Source organism: Neolamprologus multifasciatus, chromosome 20, assembly GCF_963576455.1.
Source record: "Neolamprologus multifasciatus chromosome 20, fNeoMul1.2, whole genome shotgun sequence".
Lineage (NCBI taxonomy): Eukaryota > Metazoa > Chordata > Actinopteri > Cichliformes > Cichlidae > Neolamprologus > Neolamprologus multifasciatus.
Window position 1 is genome coordinate 5,150,815 of NC_140458.1, and position 16,169 is coordinate 5,166,983.

The 16,169-nt window shown below is 42.4% G+C and overlaps 2 protein-coding genes and 1 long non-coding RNA gene across 5 annotated transcripts in view; 1 reads left to right on the forward strand and 2 right to left on the reverse strand.

Moving 5' to 3' along the window:
* The window catches only part of spryd3 (SPRY domain containing 3), a 73,251-nt gene extending 64,913 nt beyond the window's left edge, over window positions 1-8,338 (reverse strand). Inside the window, exons 1-3 of one of the 3 annotated variants that reach the window (XM_085147369.1) lie at window positions 8,218-8,338; window positions 4,310-4,437; window positions 2,861-2,936 (exon numbers count right to left, since the gene is read on the reverse strand). In XM_085147369.1, coding sequence (XP_085003495.1) covers window positions 2,861-2,936; window positions 4,310-4,437 — 204 coding nt within the window. In that variant the 5' untranslated portion in view covers window positions 8,218-8,338. The other 2 variants (XM_085147367.1, XM_085147368.1) reach the window with 2 other exon arrangements.
* LOC146494184 (uncharacterized) overlaps window positions 1-16,169 on the reverse strand; it is a 191,133-nt gene that overhangs the window by 83,935 nt on the left and 91,029 nt on the right. The window lies entirely within an intron of this gene.
* igfbp6b (insulin-like growth factor binding protein 6b) lies at window positions 10,748-15,014 on the forward strand. Its single transcript, XM_085147374.1, has 4 exons — window positions 10,748-11,341; window positions 12,194-12,228; window positions 12,968-13,087; window positions 13,441-15,014. The coding sequence occupies exons 1-4, from the start codon at window positions 11,005-11,007 to the stop codon at window positions 13,552-13,554; spliced, it is 606 nt and encodes a 201-aa protein (XP_085003500.1). The 5' UTR covers window positions 10,748-11,004; the 3' UTR covers window positions 13,555-15,014.

Consider the following 16,169-nt stretch of genomic DNA (forward strand, 5'->3'; position numbering starts at 1 on the left):
TATGTGCAGTTTTTTACGTTAGATCCCTGCCTTGAGCTCAGAAGATGAGTCTTGTGATAAAAGAGGAAGAGGATAGGTGAAGATGAGGGAACAGATAACAGGAGGAGGAAAAACTGATGAAAATATAAATGTACAAATCTTAAATGGTTATGTATAGTTTTTGAAAAACTGATATAACTGATAACTGATACATTCTGGTTTTATTCAGGAATCTGGAATATTAGAATACATTTGTATTTGGGTATAAAGGGATAACATGCTAACTGGGGTCAGCAGAATCTGCTATAGCTTTTGGGGTTTTTGCACGTTCTCTGAGCATTGCACAGTCTGCTGTTGGGGAGAATTTGCTGGGACTTTTAATCCTGGGAAGACTGTGGTTTTGTTTAACACACACCTGAATGTTCAAACCTGCAAAGTGCAAAAAAAAACTGCTTTTTTCCAACTGGTGTTGAAACAGTAAAGGTATACTTAGTTTTTCACAGAACTCGATGCAGTCTTGTAAAAAAAAATCATAAAAGTTTCTTTTCATATGACTACAACGATTTGCTCATATTGCCCAGCACTAGTCAGACGTTATGCAATCCTAATCCTGTACAGGAAAATGGCCCCATCCGGTTTAAATCTGTATCAGCTCTGTTATTGGCAAACACTCCAAGTTATTTCTCACCTCACTAGGTTTCCTTCATCCCACCTGTCTCTCTAAGTATATCAACATGTGAAACCAAACTTCTTGGGTTTCCCTTACCAAAGATTTCTGGTCTGATTCCTTTCCAATCTGGCACTTGAGAGATTATAGTGTAGATCACTGGTTTGTTAAAAAGTACATTCTTGGCCGAGGCACAATACCACTTCTGTGCTGTTGAAATATCATTTGTGTCTGTATGATTTAAATAAAAGTTACAAAAACATGTGTGACAACTTAGATTAGGAAAGAGCAGGAATGCGCGCATGATGTTCCGTTAAGTTATGATAGTTTTGACTTTTTCAAATAAATCTATTAAAACAAGTGGAATGTTGCCGATGTTCAGTCTGGGCTGAAAGAAGCGATGAGGAGGAGGAGTGGAGAGCGAGCAGCGGTACTGACAACGGAGCTGAAATGGATTCTTTGTGAAAGCTGAAAGATGGGGAAACACGAGGATAGCGGTGACGCAGACGCGCACAGAACCCCGACCTTTATCAGAATAAATTCTTCTGAATTTTGAGATATCCTGGGAACTGACAGCATGTGCGTCACAGAGTGGAGAATAATGTAGCGCAAACCTCTGGGTAACGACCAACGTAAAATCCACTAAATGTCAAAGAAATCCATCCTCCAAATGTGATTCTTGTTTCAGTATAAACATTATTATTGTGAAGATTTTCCTTGCAGGGGAGAGGAGAGAGGCCATATGTGAGTTTGACATCAGATTTAAGAGAAACGTCAACTCTGGCACATATCAGGGACACCTCACAGCTATAAGAAATAATGTCGAAGCATGCTGCCAGCCTGCATAGAGTCTCAGTAGAGGAATATTTTAACATATATCTGAAATGATGCTTCTCATGTCAAGAAGAAAAGATGTGAAAAGAAAACTAGAAGAAGTGAATCATTTGAAGAAGAGTATGGTATTGCTGGAGGGTCCTGTCTTAGTATATTTGCAGCCCAGCAGAAAGAGACTGGTTCAGTAGATATCAAGCCCCGTTCAAAACGATTTGCTCGTAATGCATCGCCATGTGGCTGATGTTTGGTTGCTAGTGGACATTCCAGGCTCCCCATTGCGTCAGTAACCCTGTAACATATGTACCACCCCCCTCACATGCCAATCAGCGGTATCCTACTCGTGAATCGGTCGCTGCATCAATCCCTCACCTAAAAGCTGATTTTAAGGTTCACTCGGGGCTTGTAAATCCAGTTTTTTCACCTCACTACAGGTCATTGAGATTCTTTGACATTTCATGGTCTCTGGTCACCACATGTATTCAAACAGGACCAGCAACTTCAGACCAGCAAATTCTTGGAACGGCCTCAAGGTGACTACCAGCTCAGTAGTTCCCTGAAGAACTACAGTCCCTCAAGGGTGATTTTTTTTGTCTAACTTACCCATGTGGATGCTGGATTTAGGAGTATAGATACGTGTGAGTATTAATGTTAAATCTAATCTACTAATAAAATATGTTTGATTATTAAAGATTGAGATTCCCAGTATATATATGTAGTGATGAAAATTTGCTTTTTGTGGGTTGGTAGGGGAAAACATTGGACACTGCCTAACTGGCTTCAACAGTGCTGTGTGCGGTAGTGAGAAGGATGTTCAGACTATAATCTGTGGTGACTGTGTCCACCCCAGGCTACCCCTTGGCTCCGCCCGTGTCCGTAAGGATAACAACTATCAGAAGGGACTGACGCATCAGCTTTGCTATATAAATGTATAATAACCTCTCCTGCTGCTAGTCTGAATGCCTTCCTGTCTGCTGAAAAACACTGGTGTGGTAGACTAATCTCTGCGCTTACAGATAACCACCTAACCGACACCCCATCCCTCATTCCAAAGACGCTGGGACATTTTTGAGGTAGTGGTTTTGCACTGGTGAACTGAGGCTGTAGGGGGGCACCGAGAATTTAATATGAAGTTGAGAAAATTGTCAGCAACTGGATTCCAGGGGATAAAATGGCTGGATGGAAAAGCAATTGCGGGCACAGCCAAGGATGGTGGTATGTGGGCTATCGTATAATGAATAACGATCCACTGATTTTATATTGTTCATCCACTTCTGCTGGACTTAAACATTACAAAGAGGAAGCAAGAGAACAAATAAATCCTGGTACTTGGAATACAATAAAACAATGCTGACATGCTGCATCACTATCGATGTGCCTTACCTCAAAGTAGCAATTTCCCTTTGATAAAGGCCGGCCAGCCACATAGCATCCCACTTCTTCAGAGTTCCCTTGGTAACTAAAGAGGAGAAATTACAGGTTAACAATGGGTGATTTCTAGTAATTGCTGTATGCACAGTCAGAAAGAATACATCTCATTTCACACAAAGTCCTCTTGATTTCGATCAATAGGCACACACCGACACATGCAACAGATGTGAGAAATAAGATGGACATTAAAATGCTAATAATAACAAAGCAGATTTATATAATTCAAATAAACCACACACGTGTAATGATTGCAATTGTTTCTGCCCTTTGTGGACTTTCTTTTGTTGTCTGCTGCGTGTTTGATCGGGGGAGCAGATCACTGCTGCTTTATTTCCTTTGCCATTCAATTTTGAAAATTAATAAATAAATATATCCATGATGAAATGTCTCTGCAGACAGCTATACATTTGTGCAGACTCAAATCAATTCTCTTTGGAAATAAGAAGAATTTGTTGAGAACAAAAATGTTAAGCTATGCAAATAAATTAGACGTGTCGCTATTCCTGGCTCAAATAGCACACATAAGCACAAAGGGGCCACATATACAGTAGTTAAGGCAAGGAGTGAGCTTCCAGACATGGTGCATTATCCTGCTGGAAGCCGCCATAAGATGATAGATGGGTACGCTGTGGTCAGAAAGGGATGTACATGGTGAGCAATAATACTCAGACAAGCTGTGACTTTGAAATTATGCTCAATTAGTGCTAAGGGGGAAAAAAGTGTGCCAGGAAAATATCCTCCACACCATTACAGCACCACCACCAGCCTCAACTGTTGATACAAGGCAGGATGGATCCATGCTTTCCTTGTTGCTTACCCAAAATTCTGATCCTACTATCCAAATGCTTCAGCAGAAATGGAGACTCATCAGACCAGGCAACGTTTTTTCCAATCTTCTACTGTCCAATTTTGGTGAGCTCGTGGCAGTAGTGGCCTCTGTATCTACTGAAGTGTCTGGTGACTTTATTTTGTATAGAAAAACCCTGTGTTTAGAGATTTCAACCAGAAAACCTCCTGTACATCTTTAGCGTGTGAACTTCCAAGCCTGTTAAACTTCCATGTCAGGAAATTTCTACCATCACCAGTGTTGCTTTGATGATGGTTGTACTGGCCCATATTCTTCCCTACTTATCCGTCTTAGAGGAGAGATGGAACCTTTCCCAGGATTATGCTCTACATAAATAAACTGACAAAAAAATAAATTGCCAAACTGACTGTTACTGGAAATGAAAATATTTATCATGGCACTGATAACTGTTCCTAATGTGCATCAGTAATTACAAGAGGCTCCAAAGGTCTAAGCAATACAAAACAAAACAGTCCTCTCTTCACCCTGTTCAACAACGCCAAACGATCTCTTCAAGTGAATCCCCAAACAGTGGCATTTAAGAACAGGCTGACCTGAGTGTGTCTCCATCCTTCTGCAGCCTCATATATCGCTCCTGTGCTGGTCGACCATCACCGATGTCTCTGACACGACGCCTCAGATTCAGGAGGCATCTGTGGTGTAGTACGTTGATGTCATCCATCTGAGTAAAGAAAATGGAACTGTTAAAACAAAATAAGCACTTTATGATCATGTACAGCAGGCTCTGTAATCTTTACTATCAAATCATACTGGCCAATCTGTTGTTGATGATGAATTGGTTGTTGGTTAATGATGAATTGACTTCATTCTGAGACATGTTTCATACCCGGCTGCAAACTGTAATTCTGTATGTTCTCCACAAATTATTCCAAACTCTTTGTTCTTCATAGCCACAACCTGGAGCGATGTTTACATGTGCCTGGTCAAACAAATCTAAAAGTGAGGACAATTTATGTCTCACCCTTCTGCACTTGAACTAAGCACTGCTCATATAGTTCATATATGTAACCTCACTTGAAACAAATGCAAGTCCATAAATCTGGAACGCTCGCAGCTTTTCCCGTTACATTAAGGTTGAAGATCCAAAGCATCTTTTAGGCTACGTTCACACTGCAGGTCTTAATGCTCAATTGAGATTTTTTGATCAAATCCGATTTTTTTGTCTGCTCGTTCACACTACAAATAAAATGCGACAGCAAACGCTCTCTAGTGTGAGCCCTCAAAGCGGCCCGCATGCGCAAAAGAAGATGCCACACACAACGTGCTCTGTTTAGACCCAGAGCAAACAGTATTGTTTGACTGATGGCCCTTAATATAAAGACTTCGGACTTTATGTTTCCCAATTTTTGCTTTAAGTTATTTTGTTATTTACATAATAATGTAAATAACCTAATAATGATCCTTATTGCTGTTTTAGAGGAGCGGTGCTTCAGAGGATAGTTGCAGATTTCTGTCAGAATCTGCAGATTATACAGTACAAATACAATGTTCACATTTCTCCAACGTTGTCTTCCCAACAGTTTCACTGACATCTACACTGGATGGCCAGGAAGCGTTCACGATGTCTTCTCGGGCGCTTCTCCGGCGCTGATAATTGGCGTCTGTCTTGTGTCAGTGACGTAAAAGACGGATTTAATGCGACATGACCGTTCACACAGCAGTCGCTTTCTAAAACATCGGATATGTATCGGATTCAGTACCACATACGAAAGTGACCCAGATCGGATTTGAAAATATCGGATTTGTGCCGTTCACACTGTCACACCATGATCAGATATGGGTCGCATAGGGTCAAAAAAATTGGATTTGATGCGCTTTCGCCTGCAGTGTGAACGTAGCCTTAGTTGCTACCTTATTCATAAGGGGTTTCCACAGAGGGTAGCTCTGCATATTTGATTTAGCAGCTTTTTACACTACATCCTCTTCCTGACACAACCCGGAAGGTATTTGTGTCTCCTCCCAGGATTGAACCAGGGATCTTTCACTGGTTAGGCAAATATGTAAACCACTACACTACAGAGCTAACAGACATCAGCTTGAAGGCTTATTTGATCAACTCTAGCCTCCCATTTTCAGTTAAGCCCCTTCTCTCATTGACGAATGCAACAGTTTGACTGTTTATCTTATTTATTCCTTGGAGTAACTGGAAAGAAAATAGCTGAGAAACAGTCTAAGAGAAGTCGAGGAAGTCAGACAGACCTCTCAAATTATATAAATCCTCTTCCAGAGGCTCCCAGATCTCTGGGAGAGGATTCTGAGGGGTCTGTTCCACAATTTAGTAGTTAATAGAGATGGACCGATCCGATATTACGTATCGGTATCGGTCCGATACTGACGTAAATTCCTGGATCGGATATCGGAGAGAAATAAAAAATGTAATCCGATCCATTAAATATCAAAAAAGCACCTCACGAAACTTGCGACACGGCGTAACTCGGCCCATAACCGTAGCACGTCGGAGCAGTGTGCCTCACGTGATAGAGCGGCTGTGTGTATTTGTAGCCTCGCTACCAAACCAGCATTTCATCTCCGAGGAAGTGATCCCAGAGAGAAGTAAAGCAAGTGTGTAAGTTCATCTCTGAATGTTTGTAAAGCATTCCTGCGTTAAGCTTAACAACCGATATATGGAGCGAGTGCCTCTTCTCTCTTCCTCCCTCTCCTGCTGCTACTTCAAACGTGAAACTGATCAATGATCAGCTTTTCTGTCGCGAGTCCGTCTCTCTTCTTTGTTTATCGCCCACTTCGCGCCAGAAAGAGGAAACCAGCGGCTGAACAACAGCAGCAAGTTTAAGCTTGATAATCTTTTGTTAGAATTTATTTAATATTACTTTCTAGACCAGGATCCTTTTCTACGCAGCTGACAGCTGGTAACTGTGCAGGGGTGGATCTAGCAAAGTTTAGCCAGGGGGGCCGATAGGGCATTAACAGGGAAAAGGGGGCACAAAGACATACTTTGACCTTTGGGGTATGAACTAACAGCCAGACATTCACCTTCAGGAATTTCTGGTAGAGAGCAGTATTCATGTTTCCATCAGTTACAGCAAGTCACGCTGAAGCAACAAAGCAACTTCAGACCAAAAGCTGTCGCTCTTCTTATGAAATGCTGTGTTAGTTTTACGCCAAATGTAACAAGACGCAAACTTTTCTTTCATCAGTTCCCAGACTTTTTTCCCCCAAAGTCTTCGGAATCATCAAGATGTTGTTGGCAAATGTAAGGCAAGCCTTTGTGTTCTTTTTGGTTAAGAGTAGTTTTCACCTTGGTACACTCCCATAGATGACATTTTTGCTCAGTCTCTTTCTTATTTTTGAATCATGAACACTGAATCTTAACTGAGGCCTTCAGTTCTGTAGATGTTGTTCTGTGTTCTTTTGTGATCTCCTGCATGAGTCGTAGATGCGCTCTTGGAGTAATTTTGGAAGGCCGGACACTCCTGGGAAAGAGCACTACTGCTCCAAATTTTCTCTATTTGCGGATAATGGCTCTCACCGTGGTTCACTGGAGTCCCAAACCCTCAAGAATGCCTCTCTAATCCTTTCCATGACTTTGTTTCTCATCTGTTCTTTCTTTTGATTGTGGCATGATGTGTTGCTTTTATCCTGTTTCACTTCACTGGCAAATATAGTGAACTTCAGTTGAAAATGAATGTGATTAATTGCAGTCCATTCGTGATTTAACGAGGGTGAATTTCTTTTTCACACAGGGCCTGGTAGATTTAAATAGCTTTTCTGCTTTTTCAGAGAACTGTGTACACTTAATAACATGTATAAACCGCCAGTCAATCATATAGATGAGTTCCTAAATAAATCTCAGTCTTAATCGTCACCTACTTTCTATAACCTTTTCATGAACTATTAAACATGTATCAGCACGAAGAAACAGGTGGCACACACACTGAAGCTAGCCAGAATAAATCATAGTTATGATAGTTATTGACATTTATTACAGTTTTAAATTCTATTAAATTCTTGCTTCCAATGACCCCAAGGCATAAGAGAAACGGTACACTAGAAATGCAAACGTAAAGCTTTCGCCGTCATGGTCGCAAGAAGGGGGCGTGCCGATGTTTACATCTGTCATCCAGCTGCCGTGCTAACGAAGATGCTAGTTTTAAGTTCAGGTGATGGTCAAACAGGTAACTTGTGTATTGTTAGCTGAAGGTTACAGGTAAGGGATGATTAAACGAGCCTCCAAAATTACAAACATCAGCTCACCAGACGAAGACGGGGGGAAAGCGGTTGAATTTGGCCAGGAAGCTAAACGCAGGTTAGCGTCATTAGCGGCTAATGCGATAGCCTCTTTACGCTTCAGCGCAAAGCAAAGAGAACAACGAGAGACTGTTCCCCAAAGCCGGAGAGCCGAGTTTTGCGTCAGTGTAGCCGTCATTTCCGATAACTCACTCGCTAACCTGCTATCTAGGCAGTAAATGAGGCAGAAACTCACTTTCGTCCATCAGCTATCCATCCATCAGCGGCACACTTGTGTAAACTTTGGGAACGGCGCTTCCCAGTGACGTCACGCCCCATTCCGCTGAACGGGCCAATTGCAGCGAGGTTTGAGAAGTGGTGAGAAGCCACTTGGCCAATCCCACTTCTGCGATGTATATATCAGCCATGTATTTGACACCATTCATTATGTTCATGAATCCCTCACCACACACTTTACACTCTGTAAACCTCGCCTTCTGTTCACAGGTTCTGTTTCATTATCCCAAACTGAAACATTACTATAAATATGAATCAGGCAGTTGGCTACCTCAGTAGGGGTCCAGAGGGGATATGACCCACTCCCCACCACAGGGTTTGTGTAGAAGAAGAAGTGGCAGCAGAGAGAGAAACTTTCTGAGCCAGTTGGGACAGATCTGAACTTTTTTGGAGGAATCAAGAGAAGGAAGAAATTGTGTTTAGCCTGCCCGAAGGAGGAAAAATGAATAATCCAGGGCACTGTGGAAAACAGAGCCCCCGTCGGTCTGGCAAGTGTCTTGGAACATTCTCCTAATATGTGGAAAAGGACTAGAAGTGCTGCGGCTTGCAAGCTGATGGGAACACAAGACGGCAGGTGATTTCTGCCCTCCTTGCCAAGATTAATCAGAACAGCAGGCGGCTGATGGCAAGGCCGAAATTGGCCTCACGTAGCCCTGAATTCCAGCCAGTACAGGCCAGTGGGTATGTCTGTCGGTATGCTCTGCAGAGTCTGAGCTGCTACTGCGGGAGCCAGGCACACGTTTTAACAACGAAATGTCTTAAGGTCAGGCACTGTATTAAAAAAATAAAAGCTAGTGAGAAATGTCATTACCACTCAGCGTTGTTGGCTTAATATAAATATTTATGCCCTGTTTGTTTGCTTTTACATCTGTATGCGGACCAGTGAAAGGCAAGGTAAAGTTATAACCTTGATTATTATCACGCATAAGCACTGTTTGAGAAACAGCACTCCCTGACGGCTGCAGACTCCCCCAGCAGGACAAAGCTCCTGCCAGACTACAAAACCTGAAAGGAACACAATAAAGCACCTAAGGTGTTGCGTTTTGGCCTCCCCCAGTCTGATCAAACATCCCAATGATGTGCCAGAACAAGCCAAAACCACAGAGGTCCCACCCCTGTAATTCACAGCACCCAAAGGATCTGCTGAATGGACATCCAGAGAGTTCCCGTGTCCATGGCCTGATGGATAAGAGCTGTTTTGGCAGACTCAATCAATATTAGGCCAACCTCTACCAGTGATGTTGTAATCCTGTGATGTGTTGCAGGGATAGTTGGGCATAAGTGACAAGAGTGGCAAAAACAAAACAGAAAGAACTGCTCCCAAAACATAAATGCTTTTTCTAACTAAATGACTATACACAAAAGTGCAGCTTTGACTAAGAATGAGAGGTCTGATCTAACCACTTCACTCTCTCAACTGCAGTAGTTGCAAAGTTACTTTTTGCATATGCCTGTGAGAAAACAAGACTTGTGCCTTTTACAGTTTTGTGCGCTGTAAAAACATCATTTAGATCCACTGAATAATCTGAATCACATGAGAATATTTAACATAACTGGGCTGAGGTGTCCGTTTTATTATGCCAGGGTCGAGTGTTGTACATTGAGAAGAAGCGCAGAGGAATCAGTAGCTGAAGAAAATCCTTACTGAGTGGAGCATAATTCAGTTTGGTCTTGTGCGTTTGTCCCTCTCCTCCTCCCTCTAATTATCCAGATGATTACTCTTCCAAGTCAAACACCTGGCAAGCAAAAGCTCCAACTGCCATTTAATATCTGATAGCTACTGAAATATAATCTAGAGGTTTAACAGCTTATGAAAGACTGGATTAGATGTAATGCAATATCCGACATGGCAGCGATTAGGCTGATGCACGCAGTTGGTGCGTGGAGTAAACTTACATCAGTGTATGAGCACGCTGGATTTCTTGGTGTATTTCTTCTGAATCCAGCTCGTTCTGTGAACTTTGACACGTGTGACAGAAAGACAGAGTATTACAGGTGTGTAGCTCAGGTTTAGGATTACATGTTTGCTCAGGAAACGTTCTGTCATAACCTCGAACCGAAGTCGAGCAGGAGCGAACGCACAGCTGTGCATTTGTCGTGGCAAATGACAATGCAGTGGCAGCGCCGCCGATGGAAGCTCATACTATACATTTGTGTTTGTTACCATGGCAAATGTTCTTCCAGAAAGGTCTCTGACATTGGAAAAAGTGCAAATGGCTGAACGTGACTTCTACTGTTTATGCATGGGCAATGTTGAACATAAGTGGAAGAAGAAGGACTAGATGAATGTGTTCGTATATACCAGGAAAGGGTGGGGAGATTTTGATAATTTCTGAAAGGAACATAATCCACCCCCCACTTGCTCTGTCTCCCTCCCTGCCACCTCCCTCTCTCTCTCTCTCTTTCTCTCTCTCTCTCTCTCTGAGTCCCAGCCCCTGAAGGTGTCATAACTGTGCTCTCTCTCTCTCTCACTCTCTCTCTCTATCACCGCCTTTCAGATCTTTAAAAGCTGGTGCTTTGCCGTGTCTCTCACGATCTCCATTTGTCTCATCTGGCACTGCAGGGGACTCTCGACCGGCAAAGCACCAAGGAGAGCTACTGTATAGAAGCGGGAGGAAGACTGAGGAAAGAGGAGAGAAAGGGAAAGAGAGTAAGAGTGAGAGAGAAATATACATCCAGAAATAGCATCAGCTACATTTAACTGACAGAGAGTGACAGTGTGGAGAACCTGAGACCTGGACAGAAAATGCCTATCCTTTCTAACTTAACAACCGTTGTATTGTTGCTCATTGCTCACTGCGGATCATGGACCGGGGCGAACCGCTTGGGCCCCTTCAAGGTCTGTCCTTCCTGCAAGGATCCACTGGGGGCAGGTCGGCCCCCCAGGGACCATAATGCTGCTGGCAGCACGTCAGTGCTGGCCCAAGGAGAGCCCTGTGGTGTGTACACCCTGACCTGTGCCAAGGGGCTCCGTTGTGTTCCCCCACCAAGGGAGCACAGCCCCCTCCAGGCTCTGTTGCAGGGAAGGGGCATTTGCGCCAAGTACAGCAAGACTAGTCCCACCGAGAGGCCCCACCCCACAGGTAAGATACTGTATTTACACACACACGTGCATGAAATCACATAGGCACGCACCTACAGATGCAAACAGGGGCTTGCACGGCAACTGCATATAGGCTTGATTTGAAGGGGATATATGGCGACAGCCACACATTAGTGTATATACAGTGTGCCTCCCCCAGTATTGCTATAAATTGCATGTGATGCTGTGTCACTTACCAGCACAAGAAGGGACAATTAGTATGTGGCATTTAAGCCTGGTTGCATTTTGTGCACCACTAATGAATTTGCAGACCTCTGGCATCTGTTCCGCAGCACCTCTGGCTTCACTCTTGATGAAAATGTCAGTTCCTTTTATGGTGGAAAATCACCACAATCACATTAACAAAGAGAAAACTACACCTTGAGTGAGCTTTCTTCAATTTTGGGGGATCTGTAAGTGAAGATATGCACCCGTGAAGTGTTATTGTTACCATCCGTTTCAGTGACAGGGTGCATGACAATGATGTGTCCAACAAGCCGGCTTCTCTGTAGAGAATTTAGAATGAATGTGAAAACTGTAACAGTGTCACCTACATTCTGATCAAGCTGCTTTTTATTGCAGTGATCTCCATCTACTGTTCAAACTGAGATACTGCGATTAACTATCTGAAAAGGAGCCGTACTGACAGAAATTAGGTCTCTCGTTAAATGGCCAGCACACATGCATGTCCTCTTACTGAAGGTTCATTAATGTACTACGCCAAAAGAAGCAAAGCTATATCACAAAGTGTGAGTGTATTATTTTAAGTATGTAGTGTATAATCTGACCGTGGGTGCTGTTTTACCGGTATTATGCTTCAATGTTCTCATGTCGGCGTGTCATTTCCTCTCAGGTCCACATCCTTCACACAGTGGTGACATTGAAAAAGTAAGTTCATCCTCTTATTGTGAGATAAGCTACTCCATCTTCACCTAAATCATTAAAAATCTGACATTTCTAACCCTGTTACGGCTGTATGTTGAGCTGCATCTACACAGTTCTTCCCATAGATCCTCTGTCGTTTGGGGTGTTGCAGTGGCATGTACACACACACACACACTGCTCTGAAGCCATGCATTATGGTGCATGATGTGTGTGCTGCTATGCGGCAGAACTAATTGAGCATGATGTGAATCAGGAAAGTTTCGAGCCGGCCGCTGCCGCTACAGATTTCTCAGTTAGTGAGCTGGTTTGCTGTGCAGTGTCTGAGCCAGTATGGATGCTATAAGTAGAATGCAATAGCCACCTAAATGGTCATATTTAGGTGACTATCGCACAGTTCAATTTCTCAAAGTGACACAAAAACGCAGAGTCACTTCAAACCATTCAGTGACCTGAAAATCAAAAGCATTGTATAACAATATGGTTATATAATCATATACAATATGTGACATCTGATCTATATATATAGAAATGTGCATTTTCTCTGCTTCTGGCTGGAATGCTGCATCACCGTAGCTAATCCTTAGTGATTCACATCGACATGTGTTCTGCAAAGAGGATTTCTGCCAACACAATCACCTGAGGGGGGATAGCAGCTTGCCACTGCCACTCTTCGTATTAAGGCAGGTTGTCTCTGTTCGCCTCTGGCGGTGTTTGAAGTCACACTCTGCGTTGCTGTTTTCAGGCACCCTGTCGCAAGCTGCTCAATAGCGTCCTGAGGGGTCTCGAGCTGACAATCTTCCAGTCTGACCGCGACATCTATATACCCAACTGTGACACTCGCGGCTTCTACAGGAAAAAGCAGGTAGAGCATTATCAGTAGAGCTATCGTGAGGCATGACAGTGGAACTTTGTTGAGCTTATGTGATGGGAAAATGTCTCGTTGCTGCACTGACTTGGTGTTACTGTACATGTGTCAGAGCTGCACTCCACTGCAGCTTTCTGTTCAGTGCAATCCACAGATTAGCGTGTGACCACAGGGGCTGAGAATAACTGACACCTCTCTCTGAGCCTCTCAGCTGTGGGCTCAGAGAATCACTACTGCGCTATGATGACATATCATTTTCTCTCTCTGCCTCCCTCACCACCTTTCCTACCCTCTATCTCGGCGCTCTTTCCCTATAAAAATCTCCCTCTCGTTCCTTTAATTTCACACAGTGCCGCTCCTCCAAGGGCATGCAGCGTGGCCACTGCTGGTGCGTAGACGAGCTCGGCACGCCCGTGCCTTCACGTGCCAGCGAAGATGGTACCATACCATGCGACGGCGAGTGAGGGACAAGTCCGCCTGGTTGCTCTCAGCCTGGAGGAGGTGGAGAAAGGAGGAGGGCGAGGAGGAGGTGGAGGAGCAGGAGCACGGGGAGAGGGGGTGGCTTTAGCTTGTGCTAGACACTGCCTGGACAGGAGGGAGCAGGGATAAACCACTTCCTATGGAAAATACACACCAGTTAATGTCCTCTCTATAAGCAAGACAAACACACTCTCACAGTCCAGCAGTAGCAACAGTAACATCTGCCTGAATGTTCAACAGTTGCAGCAATGTCCTCTGCGTCGTGTGGTGGCGCGCTGCATGCTCACATTATTGCTCCGTGAACTGCCTCAGTGATCCAAGCTGTATCTCTCCAAATGATCTCTATATTCCCTGGCTCTTGTCCCGGCTTTCTGGTAGATTTTTATTTTCCCTTTTCACTTTAGGATAGCTGACACTGCCTGTGTTTGTTCTGATCTCAGTGGGCTGAAATACTGTTACGCAGGTGATGTGACACAAACGTTCGGAAAAAAAAAAACGTGTCTCCCTCACCGTCCTCTCTCCCTCTCTCCAAAGATACACTGATATCAACATACTTATAATTGACAGAATATTTCTTTTCTATTAATTTTTTTTTTTTTGAGTATTTCCATCAAGTACTGCTTGAATCTCACAGTATCTTATATATATATGTCAAGTCAGAGAGAAAAAAAAAAGTCATACTAATATGATCCTGGAAGCTTCTGTTCACTTTCTTTGTCAAAATAGCGTTCTGACTGCTTATTGGTTGATTGTTTGTACATATGTTGGATTTTTGTGGTTGACTGTGTGTTCTGAAGTGGCAGACAAAAAGCTTACGGCTGTTACCCTTTTCAAAAAGTTGTAAGGCATATTTTTATACACGTCAATATAATATTTTATATATGAATTGTTGGTTTATTTAATGAACTACAGTACAATGCCATGTATTTTTATATTGTCAGCAGTTTCTTATTTAAAGACAGAGATTATTTTATTTCATGTTAGGGGAAGTGTTGTGCTTTAGAGGCACTTTTATGGCAAAACTCATCACATTCATCAGAGCTCTATTCAACTGCTGTACATCTTATGGTTAGATCTCATGTTTTTAATTTTCCTTTTTGTTTATTTATGCTTTGTTCATTTGAGAATTTAAGAATGTCCATGTTACTATTATGTTTTCTTTTGGCACATCCTACTTTTAAAATTATGATTTCAGTACAGAAAAAAAAAAGGTCAAATTTGTTATTGTTATAGTATGTCTTTCCCGAGTCCTTGCAAAAGTCATGAAATTGTGTGCTATTAAAGTGTGATTAGAATTTATCTATTTCTGACCAATCTTGTTGTGCCAATGTGTGTGCCGTGATGAAAGGTCCATGCACAAAGGACCTGTAAGATTTGCAAATATGAAAATAAAACATAATGATAATAAAAATAGAGAAGAATAAAACATATATTAATATAACAACTGGTGTTGTGTGTGTTTCTTTTGTGAAATATGTCATTTGAGAGCAATTTTAATCACCCAGGGAGTGACCAAGAGAAGAAAACAGCTGCAAAGATCATTTCTTTAGGCCCAAATTTTCACAACAAGAACAAGCAATTATGTCATTGAAAAGGACGTAGCTACACTGATTAAAACACTGTACAGTAGACTGAGGTTAAGTCTCAATCTATAAGAAATAATAATACACTATGGGTACTATAAACTATACATAGATGTATGACTGCATAATGCTAGTGTTTGTAGCATTTAAATGCAAAACTAAGACTAATTAGCGCTAAAGCCAAATGTGTGTTTGGACCAACATTTGTTTACTGATAATAGCTAGAGCCAGTGCTGTGTATATCAAGACTTAATTAGGTACACTTGTTCAACTACTTATCAATGGAAATATCAAATCAGCCAATCACATTGCACAAACATCTTCGGTTTATTATCCAAATTGAACATCAAAATTGAGCAGAAAGATGATTTAAGTGTCTTTGAACATGGGATGGTTGTTGGCATTAGTGTTTCAGAAGCTGCTGACCAACTGGGATTTTCCTACCCAGCCATCTCTGGGGTTTACAGAAGGTGGTCTGAAGAAGAGAAAATTTCTAGTGAGCAGCAGATCTCTGGGTAAACATACGTTGTTGATGACTAAAGTCAGAAGGGAATAAATAGACTGCTTCAAGTTGGTTGGAAGGCTGCAGTAATTCAAATAACCCCTCGTTGCAACCAAGATATGCAGAAGAATATCTCTGAAAGTACAATGTCAAACCTTAATGTAGATGGACTACAGTAGCAGAGTCCCACTCTTGTCAGCTAAGAACAGACTTTGGCATATACAACATGCATGCTTCCAGCATGTCACAAAACTCTAATCATCTTAAAATGATTTCTTGAACATAAAGTAAGTAAGAGGTGTAACGTAAGCTTTGCGGCAGCATTCTGAACAACTTGCGGACGATCCACAGAGCCTTCACATAAACACGTAAACAAAGAATTTCAATAATCCAAACGAGATGAGACAAATTCATGGATGACCATTTCTAGTACTGAGCGTGATACAATGGGACTCAGCCTAGCAATATTTTTTAAATGATAAAAGCAGGAGCGAACCAGTAAGTTAGCATGAGT

Coding starts and splice junctions, on each gene's coding strand:
- igfbp6b (XM_085147374.1), top strand. CDS start 11,005: ATGCCTATCCTTTCTAACTTAACAACCGTTGTATTGTTGCTCATTGCT. Junction 12,229..12,967: donor ACAGTGGTGACATTGAAAAA/GTAAGTTCATCC, acceptor TGCTGTTTTCAG/GCACCCTGTCGCAAGCTGCT. Junction 13,088..13,440: donor GCTTCTACAGGAAAAAGCAG/GTAGAGCATTAT, acceptor AATTTCACACAG/TGCCGCTCCTCCAAGGGCAT.